Source organism: Oryza glaberrima, chromosome 1, assembly GCF_000147395.1.
Source record: "Oryza glaberrima chromosome 1, OglaRS2, whole genome shotgun sequence".
In the NCBI taxonomy this organism is placed as follows: Eukaryota; Viridiplantae; Streptophyta; class Magnoliopsida; order Poales; family Poaceae; genus Oryza; species Oryza glaberrima.
The window spans coordinates 24,850,242-24,862,404 of record NC_068326.1 but is presented as its reverse complement, the minus strand read 5'-3'; the positions used below and the strand labels follow the sequence as shown (position 1 = coordinate 24,862,404).

At 46.6% G+C, this 12,163-nt stretch overlaps 1 protein-coding gene across 1 annotated transcript; it reads left to right on the top strand.

Moving 5' to 3' along the window:
• The first annotated feature begins 1,254 nt into the window (after positions 1-1,254).
• LOC127756591 (WUSCHEL-related homeobox 7) lies at positions 1,255-5,536 on the top strand. The gene is made up of 3 exons (XM_052281946.1): positions 1,255-1,648; positions 1,798-2,934; positions 4,855-5,536. Exons 1-3 carry the CDS (start codon positions 1,477-1,479, stop codon positions 5,142-5,144), a joined length of 1,599 nt encoding a protein of 532 aa, XP_052137906.1. The 5' UTR covers positions 1,255-1,476; the 3' UTR covers positions 5,145-5,536.
• Positions 5,537-12,163: the final 6,627 nt, after the last annotated feature.

Below are 12,163 nucleotides of genomic sequence, written 5' to 3'. Positions count from 1 at the left end.
GAAAAATAGGTGTTGTATTGTCTCATTAGAGTTACAAAATCCAACTGTAGACCATAAATATAAACCATGCATTTTCGTTACTAAAAGAATATCTCCAAATGGAAAATTCTTTTTGTGACTTTGTACACATTTTCTTGACGTGAAGAGGCACATGCAATCCCACAATGTTGGAAGAAACGGGCGCCCTCGACACGCCACCAACTAACTTCATGTTTATTTGAGGCATCCATGCGCAAAATGTGCAATGTTTTTAGGAGATGACTAGAGCCTGCTCATAATTTGAAGCGGTTTTTGAAATTTTAAATTTGAAGCAGATTTTAAGGTCTCTCCTTTATAATTAATGCAGGGATTTCATAGAATATAAACTAATTCTTCGCGCATGTGAACTTTGGGTGTGTGTTTAGTTCACGCTAAAAATGGAAGTTTGTTGAAATTGGAACGATGTGACGGAAAAGTTGGAAGTTTGTGTGTATAGGAAAATTTTGATGTGATGGAAAAGTTGCAAGTTTGAAAAAAAAGTTTGGAACTAAACTCGGCCTTTATGTAAAATCCTGCGTTCCAAATTGTAATCCGAAGCAGATTTAATGAGAGATGCATCCAATGATCAATACATACTACTAGACCAACAGGGCCTTCTTTGTGCAATTTTTAAAAGAAGAGCCTAGCTCCTTTGAAACGGATGAATTTCATAGTGGGTATTTGGAGGAAACGAACAGTTTCCCTGTAAATTTGCCGTGCACGATTAGCACAGTAACTGCAATTTCCATTCTTTCGTTTCTGGAAATGACTCGATCGATCAGAAAGTACGCTGCTAACCGGCGACGACACACATGTCATCCCAAGCTAGCTAGGTCACCATCACCACCGTCCCCGGAGTCCTCTCATGCAAAAAGGCATTACCCACCATTACCAGCAGGAGGTAGTATGGCAGAAATGCTGGAAGGAAGGCCCAGACTTTGTTCAGTCTTCCAAGCAGGGTAGTAGCCGAAGCTGAAACTGAAGCTCAGCTCCAGTGTCCTTTGCACCCTTCCGGCATCAGCGACACGGCCAAGGCAACCACCCCATCGCTTCCCTCCCGGTGCAACTGCATCATCTCCCTCGCACGCATCTCCAAGCAGATAAAGAGATGGTCGCTACTCCGTAGAAGTAGTCGGCATTTATTGGGCGGCGACACTTTGCACCACCAAGGGTAGGTGCTCGCCATTATAAGAGGCAGCAATGTGCAAGAAACCATTCCATCCATCCATCCATCTATCCTAGCTAGGGAGATAAGAGGAACACTCCTAGCTCGTCTACTCCTAGCTCTCTCGTCCAATCCGGCCGGTCCCTGTCGCCTCAAGGAGAATCATCTGTAGCTAGCTATAGATCTTTCTCTCATCGACGAGCGCGAGCTGCTAGTATAATTAGGCTTGTGTTGTTGCAGAGGGGAGCTGAGAGTTCATCGGGTTGAATCGATCGATCGGCAGGTTTGCGGGCATGGCGTCGTCGAACAGGCACTGGCCGAGCATGTTCAGGTCGAAGCACGCCACGCAGCCGTGGCAGACGCAGCCTGACATGGCCGGGTCGCCGCCCTCCCTCCTCTCCGGCTCCTCCGCCGGCAGCGCCGGCGGCGGCGGCTACTCCCTCAAGTCGTCGCCCTTCTCGTCAGGTAGGTCGATCGATCTCGCCGCGCGCATCCGTGCATGCTACTGTTCGCGCTTTGTACTATGGTAGGTAGGGTTTTCGTGTTGCGAGGTTACAGGGGATCGAGATCGATCGGGAGGGAATTGATATGGGATTTCGTGGTTGTACTTGCAGTGGGCGAGGAGAGGGTTCCGGACCCGAAGCCGCGGTGGAACCCGCGGCCGGAGCAGATCCGGATCCTGGAGGCGATCTTCAACTCCGGCATGGTCAACCCGCCGCGCGACGAGATCCCGCGCATCCGCATGCAGCTGCAGGAGTACGGCCAGGTCGGCGACGCCAACGTCTTCTACTGGTTCCAGAACCGCAAGTCCCGCTCCAAGAACAAGCTGCGCTCCGGCGGGACAGGCCGCGCGGGGCTCGGCCTCGGCGGCAACCGGGCCTCCGCGCCGGCGGCGGCGCACCGGGAGGCCGTGGCGCCGTCGTTCACGCCGCCGCCACCAATCCTCCCGGCGCCCCAGCCGGTGCAGCCGCAGCAGCAGCTTGTCTCGCCTGTGGCGGCGCCTACCTCGTCGTCGTCTTCCTCCTCCGACCGTTCGTCCGGGTCCAGCAAGCCTGCGAGGGCTACGTCGACGCAGGCGATGTCCGTGACGACGGCCATGGACCTGCTCTCGCCGCTCGCCGCGGCGTGCCACCAGCAGATGCTCTATCAAGGCCAGCCACTGGAGTCGCCGCCGGCGCCTGCTCCCAAAGTGCACGGCATCGTGCCACACGACGAGCCGGTCTTCCTGCAGTGGCCGCAGAGCCCCTGCCTGTCGGCCGTCGACCTCGGCGCCGCCATTCTTGGCGGCCAGTACATGCACCTGCCGGTGCCCGCTCCGCAGCCACCGTCGTCGCCGGGCGCGGCGGGCATGTTCTGGGGGCTCTGCAACGACGTGCAAGCGCCAAACAACACCGGCCACAAGAGCTGCGCCTGGAGCGCCGGGCTCGGCCAGCACTGGTGCGGCTCCGCCGATCAGCTCGGCCTCGGCAAGAGCAGCGCGGCGTCGATCGCCACCGTGTCTAGGCCGGAGGAGGCGCACGACGTCGACGCCACGAAGCACAGTCTGCTACAGTACGGCTTTGGCATCACCACGCCGGCAGTGCACGTGGACGTTACCTCCTCGGCTGCTGGCGTTCTGCCTCCTGTTCCGTCCTCGCCGTCGCCGCCGAACGCCGCCGTCACCGTCGCGAGCGTGGCCGCCACCGCTAGCCTGACTGATTTTGCTGCAAGTGCTATATCTGCTGGCGCCGTCGCTAACAATCAGTTTCAAGGTACTCTTTTTGTTCTTTGATATGAAGAATTTAATTAACTGGTCAAATCATGAATCACCACCATTTAGCTAGATTATCTGTTGGCATTTTTTTCCCCTTTGTTCAGTATCACATGCATGCATCATATTCATACGCTCATGTTTAAATGGATTAATTAGAAGTGTCACTTCAGGGGAGTCTAACTTCTCTTGTAGTGTTGTCCTCCATTTCAGTTTCGTTTGGATTTAACTACAAAATGACAAATTTTTTACTGAAAGAAGAATTGTATATGCATGAAATTGTACTGTACTAGTTTCCTTTAGGGCCCAATCCAAACCAGCCGTTCTCAAACAAGGGCCCTGTGCCCAGGCATGGCAATGATAATAAGACAAGTTTAGGCCATGTAAAATCCTTTTCTTTTGTGTGTCTGTACAATCTTATCACTTCAATGCAGATAGACTTTCCAGTAAAGATGAAGAAATTTGTCATTTTGTAAGCATTTAGATTTAGACAAGACCAAAATTTGTGAGCTGTTCTCCATCAGGTCAAATTGAGTAGGTTTCTTGATGGGATGTTACAAATATGCGAACTACTAGTACTACTGCTATTTCATGGTGATGGGGAACATCATGTCATCGCATGTAGATGCATTCAGCTCCCACATGCTCCCTCCATCTTAAAAAAAAAAAAGACAAACCCTGGTTTCCATGTCCAACGTTTGACCGTCCGTCGTATTTGAAAAAAATATGAAAAAAATTGAAAAGACAAGTCATGCATAAAATATTAATCATGTTTTATCATCTAACAAAAATGAAAATATGAATTATAAAAAAATTTCATATAAGACGGACAGTCAAAGTTAGACACGGAAATTTAGGGTTTGCTTTTTTTTTGGGATGGAGGAAGTACTCCGTAATGGAATCCATCTGGGCATGCATGGGGCTATTTCACATGTTCATGAAAAGACTCGAGTTGGAGGAATAGAAGCATAAGATTCCATATAAGATTCTAAAACTGGACTTTTTAAGCTCGGATAGTGCTAACTGCAGTAGTTTTGATGATCTCTTTGGGGAAAATTATTCTGGTAGATTTGTCATTGCACGAACACATGCACTAGTCTATCAGTATCCAATAATTAATCTGGGAGTACTAGTACTAGTAACCAGATTACACTGACAGATTTAGGCTTGAAAACTGATTTTGACCTGACAGATTAGAGGAGGTGAGGGATAAAAAAAAAGAGACCCTTTTTAGGGGGTGTTTGGGAGAAGCCCCCTCTCATGAAACCATAAGTCTTTTTGAGAGAAGGGCTAAGTTTAGCCCCTTTCTCCCCAACACCCCTTAGATGAAGAGCAGTAACCGCTACGAATTTAGGGCTTTTTGGCCACAGGTCACAACTCATAAATTGTGCCACTCTTGCTGTATGGTCTTGTCAAATGGTGGCTTCTTTCTCTCAAGAGAGTAGTTCTACACGCGTACAGTATGGTAGGAGTAGCTAGGAGAAGGGGACTGGGAGTACTACACGCGTACAGTATGGTAGCAGCACACACGTACGTTGGTGAAAAGACTGAGGTGATGGTGGTCAAATTTCTCCTGCTCGACGCATGAAAGAAGCTTAAAGTTCTTTCACATTACAGGGGCGTTTCTACCTAGAGTCACCGTGCGCCATGCATGGCCAACGATCCAGGACGCTTTTCATTCAAGTTTTATCATCTCATCGATCGAGTGGTACTAGTAGGAGTAAACTCTGATCAATCTCAGTGACTGTCACAGTTCAACACCTTGGATTTCCTCGTGGTCTTTGATGATTTCTCTCTCAATCCCCGCGCCGCAGTAACTTCTTCCTCTGCATTGCATGCGTGTGCAGTTAATATCACTATCACTAGCTTTGCCGTTTGTTTGACTGTGCATGTGTGTCTGCCACGACCGATCCAATTGCAGGTCTCGCGGATTTCGGGCTCGTCGCCGGCGCCTGCTCCGGCGCCGGAGCCGCCGCCGCCGGCGCGCCCGAGGCGGGCAGTTCCGTGGCCGCGGTGGTGTGCGTCAGCGTCGCGGGCGCCGCGCCGCCGCTCTTCTACCCGGCCGCGCACTTCAACGTGAGGCACTACGGCGACGAGGCCGAGCTGCTCCGCTACAGAGGAGGCAGCCGCACCGAGCCTGTGCCCGTCGACGAGTCGGGCGTCACCGTCGAGCCGCTCCAGCAGGGCGCCGTCTACATTGTTGTCATGTAACCATAGATTAATTAGTTATCTCTCCAATCCGTATCATTGCTGTACTAGTTAAGTGGCCCATATATATATATATATGTGTTGCCAGTCTTGTCGATCAATTAATCAATCTAGCTTTTTTTTAGATAATAATTAATCAATCTAGCTAGGGTTCTAATATATCTTGCATTCTACTGTACGTACGTATGTGTATCGATCGATCGATCCCTTTTTATGTATGCATTAGCATTGGGAGAGCTCGCTCTCTGTTCGTTGCAAGGGATCCACCTTGATTGTATGCTAGGTGATGCAGCTTAAACACTGCAGTAGATTTACTCTACCTGCAGTCTACCGTGCATGTCGTATGAATATGAAGCTTTTGTTGGTGAATAGTATTAGCAATTAATATTTTCTGATCTTACTGCATGTAATTTAATCCCGATGGGTTGATCCAGTTGAAATCTCTAGTTTTCGGGTGTTGTTTGCTGTACATGTATATTGTTCACAAATTTTGACAATTTGACCTTTTGCAAAAACTATTTTTACAAATGAACCGCTGCCAAAACTTATTTCAAATCTGACCATTTTGCTTAACGCCAAATCGTGTGGCGCTGAACTTATACACCTCAACGCCAATAGCATGGCGCTGAATGTACATTGGCACGCTGACTTAGTCTCCCATCCGTCGTGGCATGGCATTCAACGCCAGCTGACGTGGCGCTGAGGTGTCTAAGTTCAGCGCCACATGATTTGGCGTTGAGCAAAAGAATCAGATTTAAAATAAATTTTGGTAGTAAAAATAGTTTTTGCAAAGGATCAAATTGTCAAAATTTGTGTATATTGTTCTCTCCCTCAGTTCTGTATGGTTTTTATAGATGTCACAAGATTCACACATACTGTTTCGTGTTAAATGTGGCAAATATGAGTATATGGGAATGGGACAGCAAAGCTAGCAGATTCATATATATAGCGCTAGCGATCATGGTGTACAGGAACGTGACATAAAAGGACTACTCAGCTGAAGAGCATTGCTGACCTGCTGCAAACATGCATGCATGCTAGGAAGTACTCCGAAGTACCTGTTTCTCCGGTGGTAGTTACACTGGTGGAGAAAGGGGCTTTACTCCTGGTTGGGAACCTCTCTATAGTCCCGGTTATACAACCGGGACTACGAATCCGGGACTAAAGATACCCGTCTTTAGTCCCGAGTAAAATAACCGGGACTAAAAATCCACCAACCGGGACTAAAGATGGTAGGAGCAGTTCCGGTTTTTTTTTTTTCTCAAATCGATCTGCTCCCTAAATATCCCCGATCATATTCCCAAATCATCCCCAAATCAAAGTAGCATCACAGATATGGAATGAAATACATTACATATTGGAAAGAAATGCATCACAGATCACAATACATCACATCACAAAATCTCAAACAAAAAATACATCACAAATCCTAAAAGAAATACATCACAACTCCCAGATCAGATCCAATATCACATACATCACAGATCAAATCCAATGAATCAAAAATTCAAAAAAAATCGGCAGCAAAGAGGAGGGCGCCGCCGGCCTCCCGGCCACCATCCTTGCGGCCTCCGCGCGAGCTCGGCCGGCCGGACGCCGCGCCAGCCCGCTCGAGCGCCGCGCCCGCCTGCCCGCCCGGCCGCCACGCCAGCCCGCCCGCGCGCCGCGCCCGCCCGCCCGCCTGACGCACCCAGACGGCCGGCCGCCACCGCTCCTGCCGAGCGCCGCTGCTCCCGCTCGGCCGCCACTCAAAGAGGGGAAGGGGAGGAACGGGAGGGGAAAGGGGAGAGGAAGGGGATGAAGGGGGAGAGGAAGGGATGGAGAAGGAGTAATGAGAGGGGAGGAGATCGAGAGGAGTGCGCGGATAATAACTGAGTAGCGCGCGGTTCGGGGTACTCTTTACTCCCAGTTGGTATAAACAGCCGGGACTAAAGATATCTTTAGTCCCGGTTGTTTATACCAACCGGGAGTAAAAATAATTGGTATAAACAATTATTTTTGGGGCGCGCGGATAATATCTGGCTAGCAGTTCGGGGTACTCTTTACTCCCGGTTGGTATAAACAACCGGGACTAAAGATCTGTTTTTAGTCCCGGTTGTTTATACCAACCGGGAGTAAAAATAATCAGGGTGTGTCTTGAACCCCTCAACTTCTTGCACCGGGACTAAAAATGAACTTTAGTCTCGGTTGGTAACACCAACCGGGACTAAAGATCAAAAAGTACCCCTCAACTTTTAAACCGGGACTAAAGATGCTTTTTAGTCCTGGTTTTTATTAGAACCGAGACTATTGTGGAATTTGGCCGACCGACCAAAGATGGTTTCTCCACCAGTGTTACTGATTATGAGTAAAACAGTGGAGAGGCCCTGTTTGGATCAAAGCAAAAAACAAAGCAAAAGTGGAAGAGTTGCGTTCTAAAGGAAATTTCTCTCTCTAGGGCCGGGTGCTTTGAGAAGGGTTTCAATTCTCCACCAGTGGTAACCATGGCAACCAGACTTACTGCAGGGTTAGGTAGTAGGAATAAAGCGGTAGGGTTTAAAGAAATTTGGTTGAAATCAAATTTGAAGGTAGAAAACAATGAAACATCCTTATGCCCCGTTTGGTAGGGCTCTAAACTCCAACTCCTAGCTCTAAACTCCCACTCTAGTGGGAGTTGAAAACAAGATGAAAAGTGTTTGGCTAGCATTTTAACTCAAGATCTGAAATTTTAAAAAAAGAAAAAAAATCCCCAAACCCTGACAGCTCGTGCGCCGCTGGCCGCCGTTGACCGTGCGCTGTCGCCCGCCGCCGGCCTCGCGTGCCGTACGTGCACCCCCCCCCCCCCCCCCCCGCCCCCCGCGCGCGCCGTCCCCCCACAAGCCGCTTGTGCACTAGCCATGACAGAGGTGAGTAGGGGAGGGAGAGGGAGAGAGAAAGGTGAGTTTAGAGTAGTTGAGTCTTTATTTTTGTATAAATATGTTAAAAAGTTAAAGGGTAGTGAGTTTTTTGGGGTAGGGTGGGGTGGAGTGGAGCTGTGGAGCAGAAAAACCCTGCTCCACCCCCGCAGTTTATTTTTTAGGAGTAGCTCTGCTAACTCCACTCCCAAAAACAGAGAGTCTGGACTGTTTTTGGCACAGCTCCAGCTTCAGGTAAGTTGAAGTTGGAAGTTGGACCTGTGTCAAACGGGGTCTTATACGTAGTGCATGCATAATTTCTAGTGCTATCTGGTGAAAAAAAAAGAGAGAGGTTAACTTCGTATTTTGAGGTCAAATATAAATTGAAACACAAATTTTAAACGAACCTATTTGTACCATCTATTGTTTATTCTCATCCTATGTGGTTGCATATAGACTTGTTATCTCAGTTGTATGCAGATTAGGGGGTGTTTATATTCAGGGGTGTAAAGTTTTGGCGTGTCACATCGAATATTATATAGGGTATCGCATGAGGTGTTTGGCCACTAATAAAAAAACTAATTAGAGAATCCGTCAGTAAACCACAAGACAAATTTATTAAGCTGAATTCCCGGTCAAAAAAATTTATTAAGCTGAATTAATCCGTAATTAGCAAATGTTTACTGTAGCACCACATTGTTAAATCATGGAGCAATTAGGCTCAACAGATTCATCTCGCAAATTAGTCGCAATCTGTACAGTTAGTTATTTTTTTAGCCTATATTTAATACTTTATGCAGATGTTCAAACATTTGATGTGACTGGATGTAAAATTTTTGTGTGGGATATAAACAGGGCCTTACTGTACAGTTGCTGTGACTGCAGGCCTGTGCATCCTTACCTAAGTAGAGGATTGGCACTTGATTTCTACATAAAAACTAGACACTCAATTCGTAGATGCATCGTAAATATTTATATGAGAGGCAACGGGCGGGTCGTACAGGAGTACAGTGGCAGAGCCGCTGATGGTTGGTGGGACTTCTAGAAAGTAAAAAAAAAAATAAATTCCAATGATAGTTATGTTCAATTTTTAGAATCCCAATGATAATAAAGAGTAGGCGGCGGACATGTTGTATATGAGTATAGTGGCAGCATTTGACAGGATTTTTAGAATTTATAAAAAAATGAAACCAACGAGACAATAAAACTGTAAAAACTATGAGGTCCATTTTTTAAAGGCTCGGGCTTCTAAAAAAGTAAAAAACCCAATAATAATCATGTTTGATTTGAAAATCTCGAGGACAATAAAGAAGGGAGGCAGCGGACGAGCCGTAGAGGAGTTACAGTGACAAAGTCGCTGACGTTTTGGCGGAACTTCTAGAAAGTAAAAAATAAAATTAAACAATAATTATGTTCAATTTTTAAAATACCAATGATGATAAATAGAAAAGGCAGTGGACGGCCGTAGAGAAGTACAATGGCAGCGTTTGACGGGACTTATAGAAATTATAAAAACGAAACCCAACGGGACAATAAATTCTAAAAACTATAAAATCCATTTTTTAAAGTTCCAAGAAAAATGAATAGAAATAGTGGTAAATCGAGCAAGCAAATAAAGAAGAATATGACAGAAGTAAGGGATAGCAACTGGCGTGACTTTTAAAACTATAAAATTAGAAACACGAGGATGATGATAAGGTTTGGTCTTTCAAATTCTTAAGACAACGAGATAAATATTTGATAAATTTTAAGTAAAATCATATTAAAAAAATATAATTTTATATGGGTTCTAGCCACGCAATTGCGCGGGCCATCCAGCTAGTTTAGAAATAAAACTAGATATGTTTGGCAGATTGGGAGCTGCAGTTTGCAGAGGGAGTGGATTTTGATCCCTCGAGGGGATGTCCCCTTGTTATTTGTATGTCACTCAAATGGTTATGAAAAAATTTGAGAAGATGTATTAACATATGAAATATCACTCCATAAATATGCAAGTTCAAATTCAACTTCTATATCTTGCAACGAAAAAAACAAATTAAACTACAACTAGTTAATGTATATTCACAGTCAAATTTGTTTTTTTCGTTACGAGATGTAGAAATTAAATTTGAACTTGCATGTTCGTGGAGTGATATATCATATGTTAATACATCTTCTTAATTTTTTTTAAATTTTTTTTTAATCATTTGAATGACATATAAATAACGAGTGGATATCCTCTCGAGGGATTAAAATAGTTTTCTGTTTTGCATAGTAGTACTACATGTACCTTTTCTCTCTCTATATTTTTTTCCTGATGTAAACGGATGGAAGTACTCAATTTCTGATTGTTGTTGTACTTATATTGTCTCAGGATAAAAAAAATCCTTTATATTTCTAGACAAGCTGAGAGAGCATAATCCCCTATATACAAGGTAAGAGGGAGTATTATTTAGATGTAAAATTAAGGGTTCGTATCTTTAAATTTAGTTTCGTGCAGGGCCACCGAACTCTCAAAACCAGGCTAGCAGACGATCGATCTCGCTCCCATCGTCGCATGGACGTAGAGAAGTCGCGCGCGATCTGAGAGGCTGCCCACGACATCCCGGTCGCCTAGCTTGCCGCACTAGCTCGGTCCGTCCGCCCGCGGCCCGTCAAACCCTCTCTGCAGGTGGAATGTCGCGCCTTCCCTTCCCTTCTCCTCGCGTTCCATCTCCGTCGTCTCGCTCGATCGTCTTTTCATCTCGTGGCTAGCGCCGGCGACGACAACATGCAAGCCTGGGCAGGGGGGAGCGCAGGGAATCTGCAGTGGCAGGGTCGACATACGTTACGTGTAGGCAGCCCTCTCCCGTGCGGCAGGAAGAAACCCCCCGGGCCCCCCCCAGGTCGATCGTCGTCGTCCCTCCCCCTCCCCTGACGCTGCCCCTGCCGGGCGCTGGCAGAAAAGCTGGTCGCGATCGACAGGACTGTCCTTCCTCCCTTCCGTCCGGACGTCGTCGTCGGCAGACCAACCGGACGCCTTTCTCCCCCCTGCATTTTGACTTGGCAGTCACCACCACGCCCTCTCTCTCTCTCTCTCTCTCTCTCTCTCTCTCGTCGTACAACGTCAAGATGGAATTTGTCGTCAGCGCAAGCAGATGCAAAGAGGTGGTCGTGTGGGGGTGCAAAACGTAGGATCTGGCAGATGGGACTCGACGTGGTATGTCTCTAGGGCCGCCTAGCTACTCTTCTTGTTGTACGCGGGGGAGAGGGGAGGGAGGGGGGGATTGATCGAGTGATTGACGTGTGGGTTGTACTACGACCATGGCTCAGCACTGCACCCTGGGCACGTGCAGCTTTTCCATTTACTCCACCTGGGCCTGCAGTCTTCCTCGCCTCCTCCCTCTCTCTCTGTTTGTCCATCGACGATTGGTCCAGCGAGGCTAGTTTCTCCCTCGTTTCCTTTTGTTTCTTGGAGTACCACTGCTACTCCTAGCTTAGCCCCTTTTGCCTCTTGTCACCTTGTCAGTACGTACGACTCCCTACTCCACGTTGGCTTGGGCTGTGTTTAGGCTGTGTTTAGTTCAGTGTAAAGTTTAAATTTTGGTTAAAATTGAAGATGATATGACTGAAAAGTTGTGTGTGTCTGACAGCCTTATTGATATGGCCAGGTCATGGAGGAACTAGGGAAGAAGTTGTTCTCCAAGACTGTGTTTAGTTCAGCGTAAAGTTTGAATTTTAGTTGAAATTAAAAATGATGTGACCGAAAAGTTGTGTGTGTATGACAGGTTGATGTGATGGAAAACGTCCTTTTCCATCACATCAACCTGTCATACACATAACTTTTTAGTCACATCGTATCAATTTTAACCTAAACTTCCAATTTTGGAAGGAACTAAACACAGCCTAATGCTTCGATCATGTTTTTGAATTACTAAGAACTAATTTAAATGGATGTTGTGTTGTTGGCATGTTTCAAGAATATGACATAGGAGCATCTTTTCTTACACGAACACGTAAATGCTTTACACGTCGATATATTAAAAGAAGTGCAGCATAAAAGAAGTGCAGCATAGTACATCCGTAGCACGCCATGAATGTCTTATTTGTCCCAAACAAATTAAAAAATTAAGTTGAGCTAGCTTCCGATAAAACCTGAAGTAAAAAGAAAAAAAGACACTGACCACCCTC

Excerpts from the sequence above, each read along its gene's own strand:
- LOC127756591 (XM_052281946.1), top strand. The coding sequence starts at position 1,477 with ATGGCGTCGTCGAACAGGCACTGGCCGAGCATGTTCAGGTCGAAGCAC. Across the intron at positions 1,649-1,797 it reads GTCGTCGCCCTTCTCGTCAG|TGGGCGAGGAGAGGGTTCCG; the intron begins GTAGGTCGATCG and ends TTGTACTTGCAG. Across the intron at positions 2,935-4,854 it reads CGCTAACAATCAGTTTCAAG|GTCTCGCGGATTTCGGGCTC; the intron begins GTACTCTTTTTG and ends ATCCAATTGCAG.